General features: G+C 50.4%; 1 protein-coding gene across 2 annotated transcripts; it reads right to left on the bottom strand.

Annotated features, from left to right (window-relative positions):
* Positions 1-1,842: 1,842 nt before the first annotated feature.
* grin2ca (glutamate receptor, ionotropic, N-methyl D-aspartate 2Ca) lies at positions 1,843-23,935 on the bottom strand. Of its 2 annotated transcripts, XM_037256941.1 has the most exons (13): positions 22,934-23,935; positions 15,093-15,540; positions 9,880-10,481; positions 8,330-8,444; positions 7,481-7,692; positions 6,427-6,595; positions 6,023-6,176; positions 5,826-5,951; positions 5,354-5,583; positions 5,117-5,277; positions 4,851-5,038; positions 4,559-4,791; positions 2,453-4,000 (listed from the first exon to the last, which is right to left on the bottom strand). In XM_037256941.1, exons 2-13 carry the CDS (start codon positions 15,522-15,524, stop codon positions 2,453-2,455), a joined length of 4,170 nt encoding a protein of 1,389 aa, XP_037112836.1. In that variant the 5' UTR covers positions 15,525-15,540; positions 22,934-23,935. The 2 variants fall into 2 exon arrangements, with proteins under 2 accessions (XP_037112837.1, XP_037112836.1); XM_037256942.1 differs by lacking the exon at positions 22,934-23,935 and having other exon boundaries at positions 1,843-4,000; positions 15,093-15,524.
* Positions 23,936-24,643: the final 708 nt, after the last annotated feature.

The raw sequence follows: 24,643 nt of genomic DNA on the forward strand, positions 1-24,643 counted from the left end.
ACATCGTTGACATCGAAGCCATCAGCGTCATGATTGACATCGTCATTAACGTCATCATCGTCGACATTGTCAGGATTACGACTGACTTTCTAGCCACCTGTTATTCTCAGTTATCATCAATGGCGTGTGTGCGGCCTCCCTAACTTGGCAAAGGCAGACGCTCAGCAGGGTGCACCTCGAGCACACGTTGCAACAGCTGGCCTACCTGTGTGTGTGCGTGTGTGTGTCCAGGCAGTGAAGTAAGTCACCGTAGTGATGGATGTTCACGTAGCAGTCCCGTAGCATGAATGTGTTTTAGATGAATGATTGAACTTGTGTTCCATTCCTATTTCTAAACAACACATAGCTAGAATTTGTGAAATGCGTATTTTTGCCGATGGGCCAGCAGTGGACGCATCCTGACAGATGGCCGCCGCCTTGGCAATCGCTCAACAAAAGACGTGATGAAGAGTAATGGGGGAAGAAGAACAAGTTCATCATCAAAGAGTCAAACGGGAGCAAAAAGCGAGGCCATTAGACGCCTTCAACGCTGGACGAGCACTCGCAACATCCATCAGCGCAAAACAGCAACGAGATTACATGATCTGCTTTGGAACGTTATAGGCCCGCTTTTTCAATTCACTTAATAATGGCTCACTTAATAAACTCCTCAGTTTGTCCCTTAAGGAGGAATGGAAATGGCGATAATAAAACAAAACAGATAGCTTTAAATCTAAATGGCAGACCTCTTGTGTGTTTTGTCACTTTTTTTTGTGGGTCTTCTTTTGATGAACATGCCCACCAAATTTCAATTTGCAAAGTTAGTCACTTTAGGGGATGAATGTTCAAAATCATGGTTTCAATGTAGGGTTAACCCTAACCGGAGTTCAAAACCCTAATTTGAATCCCCATTTTTTTTGTGGGTCCACTCGCGATAGACACACCCACCAAATTATATGTTTCCAAGTCAAACTGTCTTGTGGAGTTGAGTTCTCAAATCAGCGATTAATTTGGCCTCGAAGTAATGACGCAAAAATGAAGCAATTTACCAAAAGACGTGAGCACTTGAGTCTGCCTTCATCTTGGCCGGTCCGGCGTCACATCAGCTGGAGAGCAGCAATTTGTGAGCTTAATGACTCCTCTGGTGGCGTGGAGGTGATGAGAGGAGCTCACGCTGCCCTTGTGGACGCTCGCAAAGAAAAGGGAGATCAGGACATGATGATGGAAGAAGACACATGAAGGTCAACAAGGAGCCACGCTGGAGCTTCACCATTCTAAACAGCAAAGACCAAAACAATCCGCTAATGATCTCATGATAGGTAACCACAGATCAAAAAGAGCGTTCCTCACAATTTGCTCGCCATCCTCTGTGGTTTTGTTGTCAATTCTGCAGGCCAGCAAGAGTTCAAGGATCCATCAAAGCACCGGCGGGTCCGCACATCACCGCTGTCCAGTTAATGAGGGTCACACTCGGTGTGTGTGCGTAAATGTGGACGTGAGCCAACACGGAGCCGAGCGGGCATTTTGATGAAACACTTGACTAACACCTTGTCTGCGGGAAGCGTGTCTGCCGAGAACACAAAGTTAAGGGCAAACTATTTTATCCACTTTTATAGCGTTTATCCTCCAGGCGTCATTATAGACATGTCCACCAAATTACGTGCTGTTAACGCTCTTTGAGTGCTCAATTTTGCAAAATGTCAAAGAATCATGAAAAAGAGCAAAATTGCCCCAAAAGGGCTGCTGTGAAGAAAACTACTTTTTGTGCAGTTTTGGATATGGCTCCCTGAGACTTTTTTTTGTGGGTCAGCTCCTGGTAGATGTGTTCCGAGTGTGTGAAAAGAGCCCAAACAAAATGGCCGCTTGAGTGGATGTCTGTTGACCTTGTTGTTTATTAAAGGGAAGTGTAACATTGGAAATACACATTACACGTTTTCATATACGTTTCCCTTGTGAGCGGAAGATTGGTCGCTATAATAGTGATGGCAAAGAAAAAAACATTTCAACTTGGAAACATTTTAGAAAAGTAAAACAAATGTGAAGTTATATACTGTATATATCTATACACATATAGCTACAGTGGCGCCTTGACTTAAGAGTGAGATTTAATGTGCTCAGTTTTCAATTCAATTATGACGACTGAAATTCTGATGAATCTGTTCCAGGTCCCCTAAAAGCTGAATTTTGTTGTTGAGTGAAAACAGCACTGTCTTGTATAAAACCATAAAAAGCAGAACGGAGACTCCACTCAGACACTGCTTGTTACCTGAAAAACTCGTAAGTCAAGGTACCAGTGTAGGAGCATTTCAAAATGACAGAGGTTAACTTGTTAAATGCTTCCAAAGACTTTGTTCCTGGTTTGTCCCAGTCTGCAGTCAGTGTCTTGTGATTTTATTGCACGGAGAACCGAGAGGCGAGCTCTCAAAATACACTGGTGGTGCTCACGTTCATTTTTTTTTTTTTTTTTGCTTTGTCACACTTCTGACTCCAGGCTGGAGACCCTCCCCCAGGGTTTTGGCACAAACGGACTGTTGACCCGGCGCGCCACCAACACCTGCCGACGTGCCCTGCCAGTCGAGAGGGGCTCGTCCCGCTCGGCCCCGAACACACTGTTCTGGTAGGCCACGGGCCGGGCGGGGCCGTGGTCCGGGCAGTGGGTGGCGCACGGCAACAGGTGGCACAGGTCTTTGGGGCTGTTGTAGAACTGGCTCGGCGGCGTGACGTACACCGGCAGGTCCGAGTAAGAGTTCAGGTAGGTGGAGTAGTGTCTGTGCACCAATGTGGCCGAGGAGCGGCGCAGGGCGGCGGGGTTCTGCAGGACAGCCTCCCGGTACGACGGTAGCCGAGTGGGGTCGGCGTACTTGAGTTTCTGCTTGTAAGGGTATGAGCCCATGTGGGCTGGGTCCAAGTAGGCGGGCTCGGCGGCCAGCGGGTAGCAGGACAGATTGTGTCCCAGGCTGCCGTACAACCTGTGGGGCTTGGCGCCGGCCGGCACCACCACCCGCGGGAATAGGTCGGGCACGTCGGCGGGGCGGGGCGAGGCGGAGGTGGACGGCTTAGTATCGTCCACCTGCCGGATGCGCTCGTTGCCCCAGGTAGCTTTAAGGAAAGAGGCTCTGCGGTTGAGTTTGTCCTTGCCCAGCAGGGGGACGTTGTCCATCTCGGCTTCCAGGTACGACTTCATGCAGGAGTTGCAGCTGGCGGCTGTACTCGGGTAGTGTCCCGGGGTGGTGCAAGGGGTGTGGCTTTTCATCAGCTGGTTGGCTCTGAGCTCGGCCAGGCAGGATCGCGGCTCGTCGTAGTCGGCCCTCGACCTCAGGTCGGGGGACTCGAGCACGTAGCTGCGTCTCCTGCGGCCCCCGCAGTCAGGCGGGTAGCTCAGCTTCCTCCTCAGGGGGGCTCGATGCTCCACATAGATGCCGGGAACCTGCATTTCCCGGTAGGTGACGAAAGGTGATGCTGGGTGGCGCACCGGGTTCTCCACATAGAGCCGGCCGGCGTGATGGGGCTGGGCGCTGGGCGACACGTCGGGCATGGCGAGGTGGGGGCTGCTGAGGCTGGAGATGGGCAGCGTCCTCTCCAGGAGGTTGTTGCGGGCGGGGAGCGTGTAGCGCATTGGTGTGGGTCGCGTGATCACCCGCGTTTTGTCCAGGAGGGGCTGGGCGGCGCCATCCCCGTAGTGGATGGGGAAGGTTGGGGTCCGGCTCCTCACCGGGTAGGGCATGTGGTTGTCGGCGATGCTGGTCACGTAGGGCAGGCGGCAGTGCGCCACGTCGGCAGCCACGCGGGGCGGGAGGCCGGCCCGGGCGTTGTCTGCCGCTGCCCCTCGCCGGCTCCAGCTCTCCAGGGTCTTGGTGGCGCTGTCCAGGGAGTTCTCCACCCGGGCGGACGACACCATGTCCTTCGCCGTCTTTAGCATCTTTAGCATGTTAGCCTGCGAGTAGTTGCTGGTGACATCGGGGCTCTGGATGCTGCCGTTGCGATCCGTCTGCTCCACACCGTTGAAGCAGCTGTAAATGCCCTGCACGCACACATACACAAAAGTTTTATGACAGTCAGAACTATCCTGTCCAGTCCGATCCTTTTGACATAATTGACCCGGGATGCCGATAGTTCCACTATGAGACATTTGAAGTAACCAGCTTGAGTAAGACATTGTAAGTTCTTTGATTTTCCCCGATGTGATGTAAAAAGTGGTCCGAGTGAGCCATCAAAACCATTGAAACACTTGCGTGCAAGTGAGACAGATGATAAGAAAAAGTGCTGATGCTCGCACTTCCTCACACGAGCTGCTCGCCGCTTGGCCAACGCACACACGTCTGTTAATCGGGCAATTTAAATGCAGGTGCTGGCGGATCACAAGCGCCCGCAATATTTCAGTCGGACTTATTTCATTGCTTTCATCTGGCTTTACTCCACTTTGTTTTGTTTTGTTTTTTTAGAGGCTTGTTTGGCCCGCTATCAACTGCACTGCGACGCTTTACTGAGCTTAGCCAAGACTTGATCACACATTTCATTCTGGAGACCAAAATGACTTTTTGAATTCCTCCAGTAAAAAGTGGGGGTGTCGCAAACATACCCTGCTGATTGCCAGGAGGAAGTCGAGGCGCTGGGACTTTGGTAGCGAGTGGCGCAGCTTCCAGTAGAGCAGATGCTCCCAGGCGAAGACCAGCAGACTGAGGCCCATGGCCACCAGCAGCATGTAGAAGACACCCGCCATGTTGTCGATGTCCAGCTTGCTGCTCATCACCTCCTTCTTCTCGTTGCGGCAGATGCCCGTCAGCCACACCGTCTGCAGCTTCTGGGTGTCGCCTGCCACGCAAGATCACACACATCTGGATCGGGCCGAAGGAGTCATGGGTGGCGCTTACCGTCGGCCAAGAACTGCAACAGGGCCAGGTCGATGGGCCTCTTCCAGCGGGAGTCCTTCTGCAGAGCGATGCCGTAGCCTGTGGTGGCGAAGACTTTGCCGCTGCCGATGGTGACCAGTTTGCAGCCCTCGTCTTTTCCCGCCATGTAGTTGAGCACAGCGGCGTCGTAGATGAAGGCGTCCAGTTTCCTGGCGGCGGCCATCGCAAAGAGCACGTAAGTTGGCGGCGGCGCTCCAGTCGGGAAGTTCCTCGAGGCCGACACCTACCCGGTCTTGAGGCTGTTTAGGGCATCCTCCACCCCCTTCTGGTTGTACTTGACCATGTGCGAGTGCATCTCGGGGTAGTTGCTGCGGATGTTGCGCTCCGTGCTGCCGTTGGGCACCGTGCCGAAGCGAAACGGAGGGTACTGCTCCTGAGGCTTCTGGAACTACAAGAGGCCCCGCCCCGTTCAGCAAACTCCGCCCACCCCGCTTGGAAGTCCACCTCACAGCCACGCTCTTTACCTTCTTGTCGCTGAGCCCGGACACAGTGTCGATGTACTGCTCCTGGATCATGAAGGCGGCCAGGTTGGCCGTGTAGGACGCCAGGAAGATGACGGCAAAGAAAGCCCACACCAGCACCATGATCTTGCTGGTGGTGCCTTTGGGGTTCTCGATGGGCACTGAGTTGTTGAAGACGATTCCCCAAAGAAGCCACACCGACTTGCCGATGGTGAAGGTGGGACCGCCGGGATCTGCGCATGGGTGACAAACGCTTCGGTCAAAGTGTGGCTTGCCGGCTCCCTCTAGTGCTAAGTAAAGGAATAACTCCACTGAACACTTAGGTCTACTATGCTACTGTATTTTAATGTCAGTCATGTTGGTGATACTTAAGTATTTCTGTAGGCAGTACTTGGGGTAAAATTCAGAACCAATATAAAACTTTTATCTATTGATTTTGTAAGTGATTAAGTGAAGAGGGGGGCGGCTGGCTGACCTTTGGCTGTCACCAGGCTGCGGTTGTAGCCCACCGGACTGCAGTATTCAAAGACGAAGACGGTAATGGCGACCACGGTGAGGCACATGACGAACATCATCACCCACACGGCCGGACTGTACGGCTCTGCGAGTGCAACCAAAATATAAACAAAAAACTCGAAATATACTCTATCAAATCCAATTCCTTTGTCTGACCTAAGAAGGCAGATGGCGAGACGGTGCCATTACTCCTGGCCACCATGACACTGATGCCCGTCTCCACGAACGGCACAGAGAAGTCGATAATCTCCGAGCGTTCTTCGTTGATGGTCAGCGAGCCGATGGCCATGTCTGCACGCTTGTAGAATACCTGTTAGGGGGACAAGAAGTAGTGCTTTGCCGTCATCTTGTGGCACATTGGGCCCCGAAATCTATCTTGAAGTAAATTGAAGATTTTCATTTAGACAAAAGTAGTGCTGTGCCACCACGTTGTCCCATGGTTGTGCTAAGGAGCAATGTTGAAATAAACTTACGAGTTTGATAAAAGGAGTTCTTTGACGCTGACATAAATTAGTTTCATAGAATAGTTGAACATTTTGACTTTTCTTTCCAACAATTACCTCTCCGATCATGCCGTTCCAGATGCCGCGCACCAGCTTGCCGTGCTTGCCGTTGGTGACGAGGTAGAGGTCGTAGGAGAACTTGATGTTGCGCGACAGCTTCTTGAGGATGTCGATGCAGAAACCTTTGCAGCACAGTTTGGTGTACGGCTCTGTGTGGCCCACGATGCTGCGGCGAGAACCCAAACGTCGAACGTGATGAACGAGGCTCGTTACCAGCGTGGGAAATCTTTTACTTGGCCGTCGATTGATTGCGGCACGTGCGAGCGCGCCCGAGTATTGACCTCGCCTGCTGTCTTTTATCACCTTCGAGTCGGCGCCATTAGCTGACAAATAAACGTGTTGATACTCGACAACTGCGCACCGACCCACACCCAGGCCCGAAACCCGAACCCCGCCATTTTTTTTTTGGCGGATTGTTTGTATGAGCACCACGTCCGCGGAAGCCACACTTCAAACATGAGCGCTTGGCCAGCGGCCCGAAAACTGCAGGCGCCCTCCTGTATTCCGCCGGAAAGTCATTTCAGCCTTTCCTCCTTTTCAAACATGCGGATCGCTCCGCTGACTCACATCCGCCGCCGACTTGTCTGACACCACGTTGGCGGGCGGCTTCCGTTCCCGTCAAGCGACGGATAACAACAAAGGGTCCATCTCGGGATCTGTCCGGCGGGCCTCGCGCCTCCACGTGAGTGATATGACGCAAACGGCAGGAGACGAGGCTCTCCATCTTGCGCGCTGACGCGTGTGATAAGAAATCAATTAAGCGGGCCACGTTAGCGCGCCGGAATGCTGGCGGAGATTCCAAGCGGCGGTCTCATCGGGTCGCTAATTAGCTGACTGTGAAAAGGCTTGTTGATCGGATTCCCGACTGGGGATTCGCTCATCCGTTTGAGGATGTTTATCAGCAACTCCCCAAATTGTTCATCATGAAGAAATATTTTCCCCCATGGTTCCGCTTTTGAGCGGCGCGATCCGGTTACAGGAAGGAACTAAAGCTCCTTTTTGTTAGTTTGATTCTTTTACTCTGGTGACGATTGTTTTGGCGTCCGCTTACGTTTCGGTCTTGTTGGACTGTCGTCTGCACGGCACGGTGTTGCTGACGCAGGTTCCGGTCAGCGGGTCCACGGCCTCCACGATGACAAAGGGACGCTCCTCCAGCGTGGCCACCGTGAGGTGCCTGTAGTCAGACACGGGCTCCAGGTAGGAGCCGTAGCGGGGCCACACCGGGTACCTCATCTGGAGGATGTTCATCTCGTACACTCCCACCTGGAATTTGAGATCAATAAATCAGCTTCACTTTTAAAGTAGCGACACATGTGAGCAATGAGCGCGAGATGAAAGTGCTGAGCATGCGCCGGCCGAACATTCTTTTATCACAATCTGCCATCTTAATGCAGCCGGCCCCAATTTTTTGCCGCCGCCGTTATCGCTCATCCAGGACCTGGCTGCCGTTTGCGGACACTTGAGAGGAAATTGATTTGATTTCTTCCTTTCGCAAGGAGGGGACGAACTGAGCCGGCAACTTTAGGCCGGCAACTCTCGCTCGATGAAGAGAAATCGGGAGGAAGCGATGGGAAAAGGGCGAGCAAACACATCATCCTCTGCGGATGTTTGCCATCGGTCACGCCGATCTGCTTCGCTATTTACCTCGGTGTCTCTCAATCGAGTCCGGTGGAATTTCAAACGGCTGCAAAATACACCGAGATGAGAAGCGACGCGTTCCTGCGTTTTTTTCCGTAGGCACGGATCACGCTTGCTGAGGCTTCCTCGAAAGTGAGCTGCCAAAATGCGGCAGAATTTAGATGCCACTAAAAGCTGCTTGTAAAACGCCGGCTAATTGGTGCGGCAATTAACACTGTAAATCAAGCGCTAAGGAGAGAGCCCGGTTCTAACGTCATGTGACCTTGTCCCACTGCCTCTCCCGGTCCAGAGAGATGATGTTCATTGCCGGGTTGACCAGGTAGCCGTTGGCGTTGAAGGAGAAGTCGTTCTGCTCCCAGCTCACGTTCAGCATGTGTCTGACAAAAACAAAAAAGTCATTTTAGCCGCTTCCTCTAGATTAAATTTGAAGATTAAATATTAAAATAAACAAGTAGGTTTGGGTTCTGAAAGAGATTTTGGGTTCTTTTTTGATTGCTCGTTTTCACCACTTGCCGTTAAATCGTACCCGCGGCGTCGCTCTCGTACTCCGGCGGAGGTGATGAAAGTGCGCCTCAGTCGGCTAATCTGCCTTAATCCAATTGGCAGGTTAACTGATTCATTCTCCCGACAGCAAGGCGGCCAGAAGAGTAAGAAGGCTTGTTCGTGTTTGATGTGCAAGAAGGGTTAGAGCTTTGTTCTGTCCGATCCACCTTCAAATTGTGCCCGCTGGGTTATTTTGAGAGCCATCATCGTGGAATCAAAGTCCGGGATAATGTTCTATCGTTTCCACTTTTATTTTTTTCACGGACAGTTTGGCCTCACACGAGTTGTCTCGCCTCCGCTGATGACACCAGACGAGTGTTCCATTAGCAACCCGACCGCTGCCAGTGTCCCCAAATAACCTTGTTTGAATACTAAAATCATATTTTCTGACTTTGCCTCCTCGGAAAGCATTTTTTCCATCTTCCCAAAATTCTTGATCAGTCTAACGATCTGCTCTCAACAGACACTTGCCGCACCTGTATGTCAGCAGCGACTCGCCCTAACACTCCATCGCGCGGTCGTCTCGGAGGCGCGACGAGATGGATGGCGGCGGGCGAAGACGCAGTTTAGCCGACTGACAGTGGCCATAAATCTGTCACGGCGCACCAAATAGTCCCGGATAAATAAATGAACGTGGCGTCTCCAGATGTCAAATGCGCTTTCAGGAAGTCTTGACTCCCAAACTCCCCCAAATGTCGGGCAAATAAAAGATAGACCACCAAAAATAATTTAAGTTCATCTGCCAAAATGTATTAGCAGGAAATATCACCCGAGTGGAGCCGGTTATGTTTCCCCGGTGGAGTCAATCAATTCACTGCCCCTCCTTGATCCTTTCCCCGCTTGAAATCTCATTGGGTGTCACGCTGGCAGAGACTCCATCCAAAACACGCATATGAATGAGGCCTTCCCCGAGAAGAGGTGGCCCTCCCTCTCTGATCCCTGAATGACTTGGTACATAAATAAACACCTCGCCGCACTTTCATTGCAAATTTATGACTTGGTGTTGGCGCCCATTCGCGGAGATTCGCTCGGTTTACCGCAATTTGATGCGGACGAGTGTCTCGGTTTCCCAAAAGGCCTTCGCCGATTCGATCGAGGCTCTCGTCGGTGAGTAAAGCGCGACAGTGGAATTTTGAATTATGGTCAGGCGGTCAAGAAAGACGAAGCCGCGTCCCCTTCGGAAGCATTCAAAGAAGGAGTCAGTGACAAGAAGCTAAATGTTTTTGTGCTAATGCCTTGATTGTATCGCTTCAGGTCTCCGGCGCTTACCTGAAGACCGTGTCGTTGGTGGCGGAGGTCTTGACGGGATTGTGGCAGTCGTTGTGGGCCTCGGGCAAAAAACCCCTCTGCTTGCGGTAGCTCTGCACGCCCTTGACCACGATGGCCACGCCGTCGCGCACCCGCTTCCTCAGGCTCAGCCTCCAGCGGTCGCTGATGATGCTGATGAGTCCCACCGGGAAGCTGTCGGGCGGCGGCACGTCAGGGTTGCCCACCGCCAGGCTCGGGAGAATCCAGATGTAGCCCGGCCCCACCAGCCCGGCCTCGGCCGCCATGCTGAAGAGGTAGCGGGCCTCCTCGTGGGAACAGTAAAGCAACAGCACCTGGGCGTCGATTTGCTGCAGCAGCCGCCGCGCCCGCATATCGTTGGAGGAGTCGGCCGACATGTCGAAGGTCAGCACGTCCTGCAGCTCCCATATGAAGTAGCTGCTGTCGATGTAGGCCTTGACGTAGTCCACGTAGGCCTCGTAGCCCGGGTACAGGCTGGTGACCACCACAAAGCTGTCCCAGTTGTACTCCTCCATCACCTTGAACACGCCGTTGATCTGCTGCTCGATAGACGAGCCCAGCTGCAGGAAGTTGGAACCCTCGCCCTGTGGGGAGGAAATCACACGAGGGTCACCAAGATGGCAGAGATGCAAAGATGGTGACGCCCCACCACTTGGATATTCATTCGGTGGTTAATGCAGTCCCTGTTCATCAAATAAACACTCGGTTTGTGTTGCGTAACATCGAGCCAGCGGGAAGCTCTCCGTCATCTTCTAAGTCACTCTCGGCCGGCCGTTCAGACGTGCCCAAGTGCTTCTGGAAGCTCCAGACTCATTCATCACCTCAAGCACGTGTCTCACTTGGCCGGGCAGCCTCCGCATATTTGCAAATGCAGACGAGGAAACGCTGCCATCTGTGCGGAAGGCAGGCAGGCAGGTCTTCGTTTTCTTTTTTTCATCTGTGACCTTGGTGGGGGACTCTCCACTGAAAAGTAACATGACTGAAACGAAACCTCTTTGACAGAATTTCAGATCCGACACGGAGACGGTGCTGCTGGTGGAATCACTTTCAAAGTTGGTGCCAGAAGTTGTGTAATTGTAAAGATTTAACCTTCAGGCCAAAATCAGAACCTTGTGGGGGGGATCAAGCAAGCCGAGCCCCTGCGACGCTACATTTCGAGTGAAGTCATCCAATCTTGCTCAGTCACAAGTTACAATTTACACAAAACATTTTGTTTAAAAACAGTGCAAATGGAAGACGACCTTTGAGCCAAGCAAGTTCTGAGTTCTATATTAGCTGATTTAAGCGGGCCGTTCCCCGTCGCTGCTAATTTCTACGAACAAATCCACCAGCGCCTCGTTAAGACGGCGGCACACACCGGTGACCGGCCTAAACGAAGTTGACAGGCCTGATGAATTTTCTACCAAGTCCAGAGTTAGACTGCGAATATGTGGCTGACTCAAGGAGAAATTGTCTCAGCGTTTACTAAAATATACTTTTTTATTTTTATATATTGATTTTTTTAGGTTGTTGTTTATTTATTTATTTTATTTTATTAATTATTTTCTTACCATTTGGATATCATGAAACTTAATTTTTAGGTTGTTGTTTATTTATGTATTTTATTTTATTATTTTTTTACCGTTTAAATATCATGAAACTTAATTTTGAGGTTGTTCTTTTTTAATTTATTTTATTTTATTAATTTTTTTTTTTTACTGTTTGGATATCATGAAACCGCCTTTGTGACCTGATCTGGTTTGAACACAATTTTTTTTTTTTTTTGGTCCATTGTCTCAAGGCCGAGATGAGCGTTTGCTTGAACCGAGCAGCTATTGCGCAATGATGCAATTTGATTCTGAATCATGGGCAGATCGCAAAACCCCGTTTGTGCCTCTTTAGTGATGGACTTTCCCGGTCGGGTTCTCAAAGCTGTGGGATGATCTTGACCTTCTTCTCCCCGGGGGAATTAAAGCACTCTTGTGAGCGGGGGGTCCTCACAATTGGAGTGGGGTCAAGTACCCCGAGACTGGTGGCAGGTCTGTGATCTTGTTCCGCCTGACTCCTCGGCGTCCTTGAAAGGCCGCCCGATGATGTATGAGCATCTTATGAGTCCCGACGTCACGACTAAATCCACCCACTTGCTCCACTCTGCTGGGCTGTGGGAAAAACCGCTTAGTTCTCTCTCGCTCCCTTTCAAGTGCCACCGGAGAGAAATACAATCATCGATGCCGTGCGAGTGTGCTAGCTTAGCTTGCAACTCTGACTGCTGTCAGTGTTAAAATTGTTCCTACGCTGAAATATTTTATTTGAAGAATGTCAGGGGACACTTTCCCAAAGTCACTTTATCGTTCTACTCGATTGCGCCTTTATGTCTTAAAAGTGAAAGCAAACTGGAAAATAGGAACATTATCTTGGCTCTTCATTCATCTTTGCTTAATTAAAAGCGCCGTATTTATATCTTCCCAGCGTGCCAGTCCAGTAAATGAATTTCAGTTATCGGTGAAACGCTTGAGTGAGACGACAGCGCCGTGCGGGGTGTCACTATATTCGCCTGGCGGGTCAGAACGTGACTCTTTGTCAGAGTTGAGTGCTAGCACGTCCGCTACGCTTTGCTTTTCAGCGGGGGATTCCCGGATTCTGACGTCTACCGGTTGATTTCAAGTGGTACCGAGTTCTGCGAGACCTTTTATCAAAACCATCAAGATTATGAACATAATTCCATAGTCCGGTAGCAGAGTAATAGTCGGCAGTCCTAAAGACGATTAAAACCGTTGAGTGGAGAGCTTAGCATCTCGGCGCTCGGATTACATTTACAGTGGCAAAAAAAAAAAAAAAAGTTCATTGAAGTTCTTTTCATCCTCTGGATCGATCTTAGCCGGTGCTCGGCGGGAGACTTCTTGGGCGCCCACCTCCCGAGGTTTCACGCCAAGGCTCTCTTTGGAAACATCGACTAGCATGCGAAGGAGCTCGGCGGGCCGCGAGATTAGCAGCTGTCGGACCTGATGAGGGTTCGACAAGAGCGGCGAAGCGGCGATTATCTGCAAACAGCTGTTGACGGGAGAGGGCCAAACGCCGCTCTTAGCAAACAGCGCTATGTGCAAACGGCACTCTGACAAGTCTTAACAGGAGCCATATGGAGTCGCTACCTGCACTGAAACACTCCAATTTGGCTGAAGGTGACTCGGGTCTATTAATAGTCTCGGGATTGCGTCCAAAACAAGCCAAAGGAAAGTGGAGCTTGGTATCAGTTGGCTTGGAGAAGATTCAAAGCAGAGCAACGAATCAACATGGCTGGAGCCGCCTGTTTTTCTGTCATGTGACTTCCGGCTGCCGCGACATATGGACCCACTCCGGCGTCCTGCTTGGCCTACGTCACCTGGATCCCGCCCGGCAACTAGAAGCGGACGCACGATTGCCTGCTCGTTTGGCAACCTGGAATTAGCAACTGTAGGCACGCTCCGAATTGGAGCAGAATAAACATAGCGACAGCAAAATGATCAAAATTGAACGTTTCCTCCCTTGACCCTTGAAAGCGCAGGGCAAAGTAAAATCACAATATGGGTGAAGCCACTTTAAACGCAACACCACATGATGTATCCGCCCGGCCGTCCGCAGTTAGCGTCGCTCTGCGGCTAATGAGCGCCGAGCGCTCCTATTTCATCTTAACGGCCAGCGCGCCCGGGTCTTAATACGCCGGTTTGCGTGCTAATGTATTCCGAGCGGGTCGCACCTGGAAGAGAGACGTTAAGAACGGAGGTGAGGGATGGGAAGCATTAGCGGCTCAGAGGCATGGCACCCCAGAGGCCGGCGCCAGGACAAGGTCAAGCTAATGTCAAACGATTCACTCATCCGTTCTGCACAAGAGAGCGGCCTGCAGTGATAATATATTTTTTTTTCAAGAAAGTAGAAATGCGGCTTTCTTGTACGCAAAATGGGGTCCTGCAGGGGTGAAGCAAATGGGAGCAAATCCAATCGGGAGCGTTCGATTCAAGCGAAACGAGCTGAAGTCGACAGCCACGTTTTGCTCTAAATTATTCATGACATCATGTGCTGCCGGTATCGTAAATACGACAAGCTGCGACGACGCAACAAATTGCCACTCCGGAGCCACGGACAGCTCGTTAGATTGAGGGAACACAAAACATTTCACGGACAAAGAAATGGAAGGAGAGGAAATGTTGGTGACACCGAAGCCATTTTGAAAGGATTACATGTGGACTCCCGCGCTTAGCCGCCTTACTTTTCCACTTAGACTTCAATCATTGGTGTGCAAACAGGTTTGTGGCGCCGCGTAGAAACCAATTGTTTGGTGTTCTTCAAGTCTGAAGGCAGCTTCCAAAGCTAACTTTATTCTCAGAGGATTACACTTGGTTGATGATGGCTAAATTTAAAACACCTTGTGTTTTTTAACTTGAGCACAAGTGAATCCACCAAACATTTTGACCCTGTAAAGTTGTCCGGCGGCACGCAAAGTCATGTAAAGATGACAGATTGGAACGCTCTGATGTCCATTTTGGATCTGCTAATTAGCACTCAGAGGACCGGACGCGAGGTAATTAGCTATTATTTCATCCTGTCTTAAGGCTGCTAATTCACCTTGACCGTGTCTTTGGGTGCACTCACATCAAGAGAATTTGAGTTTTGGTTCCTTTGCGATAAGAGGGTTGACTTGAGAGCCGTTTGAAAAAGTTTGCCTCGGCAAATTGCCGGCGTAAAAGCGACTCGACGGCAAGATTGATCGGCGGTCGGGTCTTTCCTGACAAAAACAAAGGTCAGAAAAACCTCGGCAGGTTCAGAGCAAATAAACAGAGCTGCAATCCACTCATGTGTGTCATGACGTGTCATTCAAGTTCTGTTTGACTTTTAGAAAGGCCCGGTTGTGGAGATAGGCTTCGTGTCGAGCCCTGAACCAAGCGAGGGCTCGTTGTGACCTGGACTTTCTGCTTGCCCTCACATAGACCTTCTACTTTCTGCTGTTATTTTAGCTTGAGGTTATCAATGCGCCGCGGCGTTATTTGGGTTCAATTTGGACTGTGGAGTGAACCGGATAGAATGAGCTGTCTCGCCCTTATTTTGTTATTTTGAGCCAAACATTCCCTGAGGTGGACTCTCGACCTCATGTGATGGAAGGATGATGTTGGGTTCATAAAGAGAGTTCAAGTCTGAGTTGTACTTCTTGAGTTCTGACATGGACACAACACGGCGGCTCTGACCTTGTACGGCAAGACGACGGCGGAGCCTCCGCTGATCCCCACGATGGGCACGCCGGTCTGAGCGGAGATGAAGTCCAGGATCTGGGCCACGGCCTCGGAGCCCACGTTGTCCTCAAAGACCACGCCGTGGACGCGGTTAGCGGCCAGCGTGTCGCAGATGCGGGTGAGCAGCGCTCGGGGGTTGGTGTTGTTCACCAGCACAGTGATGGGGTTGACCTCCAGAGGCAGGTCCATGAAGTTCTCACGACTCAGCCGCCCCTTGATCTCTGACTGGTAGGCCGAGCCACTGAAGACCACCGCCACGTTCACGGCGGGCGTCGGGAGCCCGAAGGGCCGGGCGGAGCAGCGGGGGGCGGCGCTAGCGAGCAACAGCAGCAGCAGCGGCAGCGACGGCGGAGGCCACCACAAGGAGGCGCTCAAGCGAACGCCCATCTCAGTCACCTACTGCCTGCAGGAAGGAGTCGACAGACACATTTTTTACTTTATTGGTTCTCAACACTGCGGGATTGTTTTTCCTTTGGTCCCGCCCACTCCAAAGTCAGTTAAAGCATAAAGTGGACCCTTCTGTGGTATGTTGCGCAAATACGCAGTAATCCACATCGCAGCTCGTTGTCTTATTTTAGAGGCCCGCTGCCGCTTGTTGTGGCCATTAACGGCGGCTCAGCGCCGTATTTTTAGAGTGTGGGGCGGCGTGCGGCGGCGTGGGGCAGATGACCGGGGCTCTTAGGGTGGCATCTGCCGCCTCGCTGCTGTTGTGCTGTGCGTTCCAACACAACAGATGGTGGCCAGTGTTTAATGCAACAAATGGAGAACAAGAGGATTTGTGCCCCCCCCCCCCCATGCCAGCCCACTCTCTCTCGTGACATTACGCTTGAGGCTGTTGCTTAATTTTTCAAACTTAATCTGCCAACGGTCTGCTTGTCATGAACTGACATCGTTACCACAAGTCCTCAAACTTTTTGGCTTCCAAAGGAAACTTTCTTCCAAATGATCAAAACGCCAATTAAATCTAATGGCCGCGTGTTACCCTAAATACCCCATGAAATTGAAAAGTCATTATAGTATAATAAATTCATTATTTTGGAAGAACAAAGTTGAAATTTCTCCGGAAAAAGTTTACAAGGAAAGAATTTTTTTGCCAGAATCATAAACTCGTAATTTTATGTAAATAAAATGTTTATAAGTTTATTATTATTATTTGTATTGTATGTATTACATGTTTTTATCAAAATCAAGTTCGTATAGTGGTTCAGAAAATGAAGTGATATTCCTGGCAGACCCCCGGTGCGCCCCGGGAGCTCGAGAAACACAAATGTCTACAATCGCTGGCAGCAAACATTTGTTTTGATTCCCCGTCGGTGGCTCCTCATCGAAATGACTCTCCTGAAAGGGCCAACCAAGTTGGCCTTCACACTAATCCCAGCTCTTTGTGCGACCTTGCTAATGGACTGGATTTTCCAGCGCTAGCTAACGTAATTTACTGCTTTGAAAACTCGGATTGCAGCGTTGTCGGGGACGTCGGCAGAACGCCCGCAATGTCAACGTGGCGTCGGGCGGCGTCAGGCGGCCCTGAGGGAGCGCGGCACGCCGGTTCCCCCATTAGAGATGCGACCCGGCATGTAATGGCGTCCCGGTGGGGGGACCATATTGTAATCCCTCGGTAATCCCCGTCAAGCGTCACAGCCCCGCGGCTTGATTGTAGCGCAGGAGATTTGGCGAGCGCTGCACGGAAGGTAATTGAGTGCAAGAAGACGTGGCAGAGAAGGTCCCCAACTAAACTCCAACAACACCAAAGAGAGTATATTGTAAATATTTTTTGGAGTCATGAGCAACAAAACTGGTTCACCGTTGTGACAATCTGGGCCTCATGTCTCACCGCTCAAAAAAAAAAAAAATTGCCCCGTCAAAGTCAACTGTAATTATGCGATGCGCGCTTGGCGACGATGAGCTCTTGTCAGCGAGTTATTGATGACTCATTCCCTGTTTGGTTTAATTCCGCATCCGTGTTCGACCTTGCCGCGTTTGGCTGTCTTGATTGAGCGCGTGCAAGGTCGGCAGCCTTTTAAGCATTTGGACCACGTCGCACGCTCGCCCGTCAAAAGCATTAACCCGCAAACGATTGCCGTGCTGTCGCAGCTGAAACGTGGATCATGTCATTGCGCAGAACCTTCGACTTTCCCGCTCTGTCAATCAGAACTTCACAGGCTAAACAACATTTTAAAAAATTATTTAATAATGGATCTAAAATGATGTAAAGTGCGGCGTATACAAAATTAAGGTATTGCTTGTCGGTATCGGTTTGGAGAAGCAGCAAATTATCGGAAAAAAAATCGTTTCTCGCGCATCACAGGTTTTTACCATGGGCTCGTTGTGTTTCAGCTGTTTCATGGCCGCGTGCTTTTAAGCATGTTGACCACGTATGTGATCTTTGTTTGTGCCCCTCCCCTCCAAAGGCATTACGGTACCGTCGCAGGCAAAACACGAGCTAATATCATTGTGTTCACTCGCTCCCCCGCGGTGACGGCTAATCAGGTTAGCAGATGATTTACGGAGGATCACGTGTAAGGCGTCGCATGGACACCGTCCCATGCATGTTGGACGTCTTTTAGGAGCGTGCCGGTGTGTGACGTGACCGCAAAGACAATGATGGCAATACTTTGCTAAACATGCTCCTGCTATATCGAGTTTTACGCTCGAGCTTTTAAATGCAGAAATGTTTGATTATGTTTACGCGCATCCCTGCAAAATCATTGATAGTAAATTCCAAACTGTGGCTGAGAAGCACTGCCCTAAAAAATTTAATAAAAAACACGTTCATGAAGCCTGACGGGGGGTCAAAAGTCAGCCGGGACATCCCTTTTGGAAAGTCGAGATGCATGACCGGCGCCGGTGCCGCCATTTTGTCCGTCACGAACCCGGGACTGAAATAGATGGAAGTGGTCGCTTGGTTGTGCTTTCATCTCGCCGCCCCGCCGCACAAATTTCACGCTTTGACAGCGAGCGACACTTCATGAAAGTCAGCGTTGGCAAATGGACAAAATGAACAAAAAAAAAAAAAAAAGATGGAGGGTGTGCTGTTAGGCTGAGGAAACATCTTTGCCATTTATTTGTGATGAGTGAAAACCAACAGACGTGTGTCTCTTTAGTCACGATAAAAATAGGAAGGACAAAAGGTTGTTTCCTTGAAGAGATGAAATCGTTTCCTGACACGAATGCTAATATTTCCTTTTTTTTTTCTTTTCTTCTTTTTTAGAATGATCTAATCCTTCTTGGTTGTAATTATATTTGGCTTATTTGATGTTGATCCAATCTGTCCTGCAGGCAAAGTTAAATTGAGCGACAAGGAGACAAACAACATTTTTAAAATAATCTCAAGTATATTTGGATGTGGCACCACAGCTCACCCTTTTTTTTTTTTTTTAGTCAAGTCCGAATCAAGGTCAAATTGCGACTCAAGTCTTCCTTGATTTCGGGGTCGAATTTGATAGCAATCAGAGAAAATTGCAAGGACAACACTCGTTTGTTTCAGCTTTGTGTCTGTCCGTGCTTCTTGAGCCGTATTTTGTACAATACCGCCAACACGCATTATGTCGCTGACCGATTGGACGTTTCCCCCTGCGGAAATGTGACACAGCTTCGCCACGTATCAGATGGAGCGCTCTCTTGCATCATTGCCTGTGGATAAAAAATGAGTCGGGAAAATGTAATCAGAGGACATATTTCCTCACAATGCTTGGAAGGAGCGACGATATTGTCTCGTCCATTCAAAGCACGTCGATAAAGACCGAAGGGAAAATGACTGCCGAGGCCTTTGACTGTTACGTACATTTATGGAGCTGGACTGATAGCTGGACGTGGAAATGGAAGATTTTGGATAAGCAAAATATGGACAACCGTTCCCGCTGGAAATGTGAATTGGACAATTGAGGAGAAAATCACAAGGTGGCCTTGGGAAGCCATTACGGGGCTAATTTTAGCGCTTGAAGGTTTTGGCCAAAACCAAACATTGCTGGGCGTGAAAGTGTGACAAATAGACGATCTGAATGTTCCAGATGATTATTTTCAGCAGTTGAGACAAAACTGGGTGAACGAGTCGATGGTGTTGCAGGAAAGGCAACAGGAAGTCAGCCATTTTTTTTTTTTGTTATGCTAATTCCAACACGTACGAGGGAATTCAAAGAAACAAGCCCCAGTCGGAAGCGATTTTTCTCGACAGACGAGTGACAGGAAGCTTTCTCGACATGGCCTCCGATTGGCCGAGAACACGAGAGCCGTTCAGCGCTTTGCTTCGCTTGCTCCATTCGGCGCACGCGAGCGCTGCTACTTGGTATTCTGTCGTTTGTTTCCCCGCAAAGCTCAGCCATCTATTATGGTGACCCTCTCCTTTCAACTTGTCTATTTCTTTATCTGATGTCGGCGACAAAACACCAGCGCCATCGGTCGATGAGTCGCGGCGGCGCTGTCAAGTCCCGATCCAGATCGTTAATGTGAAGCTGCGGCGGGAAAAAGGCTTTCTGGCGTGTCATCGCCGCCGCGCCTCGTCTTTAATGGCGTCTTTTATATTCCGGGCATCGGGCCCGCGCCGCAGTCATTTTAACAATGCACACCTGTCGCCCCTTCTGCTACCTGATTGATCGCGGATCGGCGGCTGGCCGGGTCCTTCGTCATCGATATCTTGTTGCTCTTTAACGCAGACAGCCTAAAACCAAAAGTACCTTTGCAACGCCGTTTGCTCCTATTCCGCTTTGAGGATGATGACGACATTGTTCAACCTCCGGATTGTTTAGATTTACAATCGGAATGAAGGGAAATTAATCGCGTTTGAAAGTTCTATATTTCAGTCGGTTTGTTTTATAGCAGGTCGTGAAAAAAGTGGCAATTTAGCGTCACTCACTGGTCTTGTAAACGTAATTCAAATCGAGGAGCAATCAGACACCATTGCTACGAGGATTTGATCTTTGAAGGGGGAAACTGGAAATGGCCCAAAAACCATCATGGCAGACTTCCCGGGTCTTTTAACAGACATTTTCCTGACATCTTTACCAAATTTTATGACAGTAAGGCATAAATTGCATCATTTTTCCCCCTTCCGTGACATCACAGCGCCGTCTGATCAGAGTCAACTCGTTTTACAATCCGAAAAATGCAAAAGTCCCTCTGGGTTCATCGCCGGCATATCTCGCGGCCATCTTATCGTTTGTGTTCTTAATTCATTAGAAGACCTCCTAACACCGGCGAGAGGCCGCTTTGCGCTTTTAATCAAAGCCATTAAGACGTCGGCTGGGGGCACCTCGGCCACGACGCACAAAGCGCAACGTGCCTCTTCATTAAGCGGACAAGATGCAATTTAGTGTTATTGGATCTAAGCCGGTCGGCCCGGGCTGAAATCAAGCAAAATGTGATCTTTACGAGTGCCAATAAAGGCCGGTGATGTGCGCGCGTGCGGCGCTGGGGGCTTTGCTCCCGTAAATATTCATTTTGATTCCTTTGGAGGCTGCTCGGGCCGTGTAGGGCTTTCGCGAGTCTCCGAGAAAGACGAGCCAAAGACAAAGAAAGACGAGCCGCCTCTTTTGTGGCCCATTGAACAGATTGCGCGCCGACGTGTTTGTTGGCTGCGGATTATCGCGCTCAGCGTAATCCATTTCCCCGCTAACACGTTGCTTTGATGTTTACCTGAAGCTTAGCGGCCCGAACCTGGCGCTCGCCCATGGCGATATGAATACTCCCACTTTGACCTGCCGCCGGCGGCCATGTTGTGTTTACGTAGCGGAGATAAGTGTAAGGCCAGTGTTAATCTGATAGGGTGGCTGCCCGTCCAGAAGCGGAGAGCCGGCCCACCCTGCCGTCTCTCCGCCCCCCTGTCGCCGGTGCAGCTGTCACCGCCGACTGGACGGCTGCTTGCACACATGCAAGTGACCCCAGACACGCACACGCGCGCACACACGGCCAGTAATCCACATATGAGCAGACCACTTTTGTCTTAATCTGTGTCAGAGCGAGCGAGTAATTCTGTATTTTGAATTATTTCTTTATTTCTTTATTTTCAAACGGCAGCCGGTGAAATGGAGTCTCATGCGTTTCTCCCGTCTGAGGGATTTCCTCTCAAAATTCCAAAGCCGATTTTCACCTGACTTGGTGGAGTCAAATTTATTTTGGGACAAATCGAGTTGACGTCAGAGCTCTTCTCAACTATAATGAGACTTCTTCTTGTGACTGTCACGTCTACCAAGTTTCACGTTGACATCAAACCGGGTCTGAATTTGTTGACTCTGTTGGCCGCCATTACAAAGCTGGCAGGGAGCGAGCCGTGACGCTCGGCGACCAGAACAATGATGGAGATGCCTGTTAACCATCCCTCCCCCCCTCCCCTCCCTCCTCAGCCTGTGGCGTGTCGGATTTGGTTCTCAGCGGGGACACTGCGTTGGAGGAGGTGCGAGCGATGCCGCGCTCTGAATTTCAATGGGCCGGGAACTCGAGCGTGCCCGTGAGCGCGGCCATAAACTCCGGCGAGGCCAGAAAGCTCGACCTGACACTTGACAACATGTCCCCCCCTTTGGTGGTATCACACCGCCCCACCTCCAAACCTGCTACACGATCAGCATTGAAGGTGTGTTTACACACATTGGCAAATTTTGCCGGACGGGCGCCATGCTCGAAGAGGCGTAATGATGAGCCATTCGTCAGCTGCCGGAGTGCCCCGCCTCTGTTTACACGCCCTCTTCATACTCAGGTGAAACAAGTCGTATTTTATCCCCGTTTCATTAGCGCCTTGTCATTTGAGTTAGTGCTTCGGCAGCATCCTTCTCGGCTTTCACTTTGTTTTTCACCACAGAGGATTTGACGAATAATCTGTGTGGCTTTCACAGGTCATCCATGTCGGGATTGAACGGAGGACACCAAATTGTTTTATGAACGGAAAAAAAATATTCTCCTCCTCACGTTTCTCAAAACTTTAGGGGCACTGCACCGCCCACGACGCCCTCCCTGCAAGGCCTTTCAAAACGTCCATCCATCCATCCATCCATCCATCCATTTACTGTACCGCTGTATCCCCACGGGGGTCGCTTGCTGGAGCCTATCCCAGCTGTCATCGGGCAGTAGGCGGGGGACACCCTGAACCGGTTGCCAGCCAATTGCAGCCTTTCAAAATGTGTCTGTGTTAAATTAAAATGTTACACTTGCAAACGTGACATTAAATTCTGCAACGACACCCGAAATCCTCAAATTAGCAAAAACCCGCGAACAAGTTTGCCGAGAGACAATTTTTAGTGTCAGTGCCTTCTTCTTTAGTCATTGGCGAGTGTTCGAAACGCACGCTACTGGCACCTACAGGATTTAAGCAGTACTGGAACAACTCAAACCGGGTCAACTTGTGTCTCTGAGTTGCTTTGCATTCAGCAAACACTCATCAGCTTCAACTTCATTAATATTTGAAGTTCCTTCCAAATTTAGATCTGTCATATTGTGCCACCTTAACCAAGCTTTCAGTGTTCGGATCAATTAGTCTGGTGACCAACGGCGGCGCTTTGCTATCGATTGCTGCTCCTGCTGAGAGCTTGTCAGGAGCCACAAGTGGCGGAGCGGAGCCTTCAAGCTTCACGGGATGCTCTCACATGGTGACAAAGTGCCTCTTGGCACTCAATGAACTGCTCCGACTGTTTACGGTGACTCATCGATCTACTTCTGACCACCGGCGCCGCCGGCCACCCGCTAAGTTACAGCAACAGTTTGCGCACAGAATCTGCAGGATGTCCGATTCCCTGCAGAGGACTCGAATTCCTCCACAACTTAAATTTCCATGTGACTTTCTGAAGTGCATCTCTTCAAGAGAAGGTTCTTACCTGTGTCGGCGATCCTCATCCAGCCCGGAACTGTCAGCGCTCATTCCTCTCCTTGAGCCTCCGCTTAATTCGCCTGTCTGGCTGGCTCTCTCTCTCTCTCTCTATCCTTCGCCCTTTCCGGCGTCTTCGTTTTCCTCCTCCTGCACTTGTTTGAGTCTATTTGAGTAGCAGCAACAGAGGAGCCCGCTGTGACGGTGGTGGCATGGTTTCCAGCATTTTGGCAGAAGGTCACATTATCTCTGGCTGCTGAGGAGGAGAGAAAGGGGAGGTGGGGGCCGGGGGGGTGATGCGGCGTGATGGAGCGATATCACAGCGTGCAAATTAACACATGGTGGCTCTTCACACTCACTTTTGGCTAAATAGTCCGCTTGGGAAGGTGAGACATGTGGCTCAAGGAAGAGATTGCAGGTAAAAGGTCCCCGGGTGCTCTGAGCACTCAAAGGTTTTTATTTGAAAGCTGTTCGGCCACCTCCAGGGGAAAAACAATTCCAGTCTTGGCTCGGATGCTTGGAAGGGAAACAGACCTGCAAAGAGCTGCCAGGAACTTAGCAAAACAAATCCTCCTCTGAGCGGTACTCCATCTTGGTGTAGGGACACCTGTCCTTCTCAGGCTGATGCTTCAGGGTGACCCCCGCTCCCCGTCGTCCAGCCTCCCCTCCTCGCCCTCCCCCGTCGCTCCAGCTCCATCAAAGCGAGCCGGACAGATGGCGACGGTGCGGGGGACAGATGTGAGCAAGACCGCCGTCTGACTTGGGAAGATTCCTTTCAACTGTTTTTTGGTGGGGGGGGTCTTGATGCCTTACTTCCTGTCCCGTCTTTGGTTTCTCTCTCGGCCCCCCGTCCCACCTGTGCCCCGCTGTCCAGCATCAGCAGGGCTCTCGCAATCCTGACAGCAACACGGCGGCAGCGTGTCACAGGAAGGGCTTGTGAGCTCTAATGATTACGGAGTACGGATTTATTCTTCGCCCTCCCTCCTCTACGCTCGCCTCCCTCCTCTCCGTGTATTCCCCCCTCCCTCCCGGACGCTCTGCAACTCCACGGACACTTTTCTTTCTCCCCTCCCGTCGCCGTCGAATGCGTCATGACTATCGCTCGGAGGCGTTCTGCTACAGGTCCGACTGTAGCTCCGATCAACAGGTTTGCCCTTGACTCCGCTCTCTCTGGGAATCGTCCTCTCGGGGTGGGTGACCCATCAAGGACTAATTCTGTCAGGTCGATTCCAACTGGTCTGGTTAAAATTTTTCCCACTCAAGGCGGGTGTCGTCACTGGCGGGCCAGGATTAATGACTGCGAACAAAAGTCTGGTTAGAGATCATGTGAATCAAGACATGAGTCAACAAACCCCTTACACAATGGCATTTGTTTGCCCCACCCCCCTCCCAACATTTAATTACAGCTAGCATTAAGTATCGGGTCTTAAAGCTTCAAACCCTGGTCTCGCCATTCCTTTACATGTGTACTTTGTCTGGCTTTAGCTCAAATTTGGAGGTCCACTTTAACACGCAGAAATCAAATTAAAAAATTAACAACTTTGATGGTGAAAGGCTTATAAGACAGGTATCAAACTCAAGGCCCGGGGGCCAGTTGCGGCCCGCCACATCATTTTATGTGGCCCGCGAAGACAAATTGTGCATCAAATTCATGTCATTACTAGAACTGCAAATTGTCTTCACTTTTAATATCTTTTTTTAAAAAATATTTGACCAGTTT

Source organism: Syngnathus acus, chromosome 8, assembly GCF_901709675.1.
Source record: "Syngnathus acus chromosome 8, fSynAcu1.2, whole genome shotgun sequence".
Taxonomy (NCBI): Eukaryota; Metazoa; Chordata; class Actinopteri; order Syngnathiformes; family Syngnathidae; genus Syngnathus; species Syngnathus acus.

What these genes read in the sequence shown, in the direction of transcription:
- grin2ca (XM_037256942.1), bottom strand. Translation starts at nt 15,524, where the DNA reads ATGGGCGTTCGCTTGAGCGCCTCCTTGTGGTGGCCTCCGCCGTCGCTG. An exon ending in GGGAGAGGCAGTGGGACAAG is followed by an intron (nt 7,693 to 8,329) that starts GTCACATGACGT and finishes CTCAAATTCCAG; the next exon opens with GTGGGAGTGTACGAGATGAA. An exon ending in GGAACGGCATGATCGGAGAG is followed by an intron (nt 6,177 to 6,426) that starts GTAATTGTTGGA and finishes TCCCCCTAACAG; the next exon opens with GTATTCTACAAGCGTGCAGA.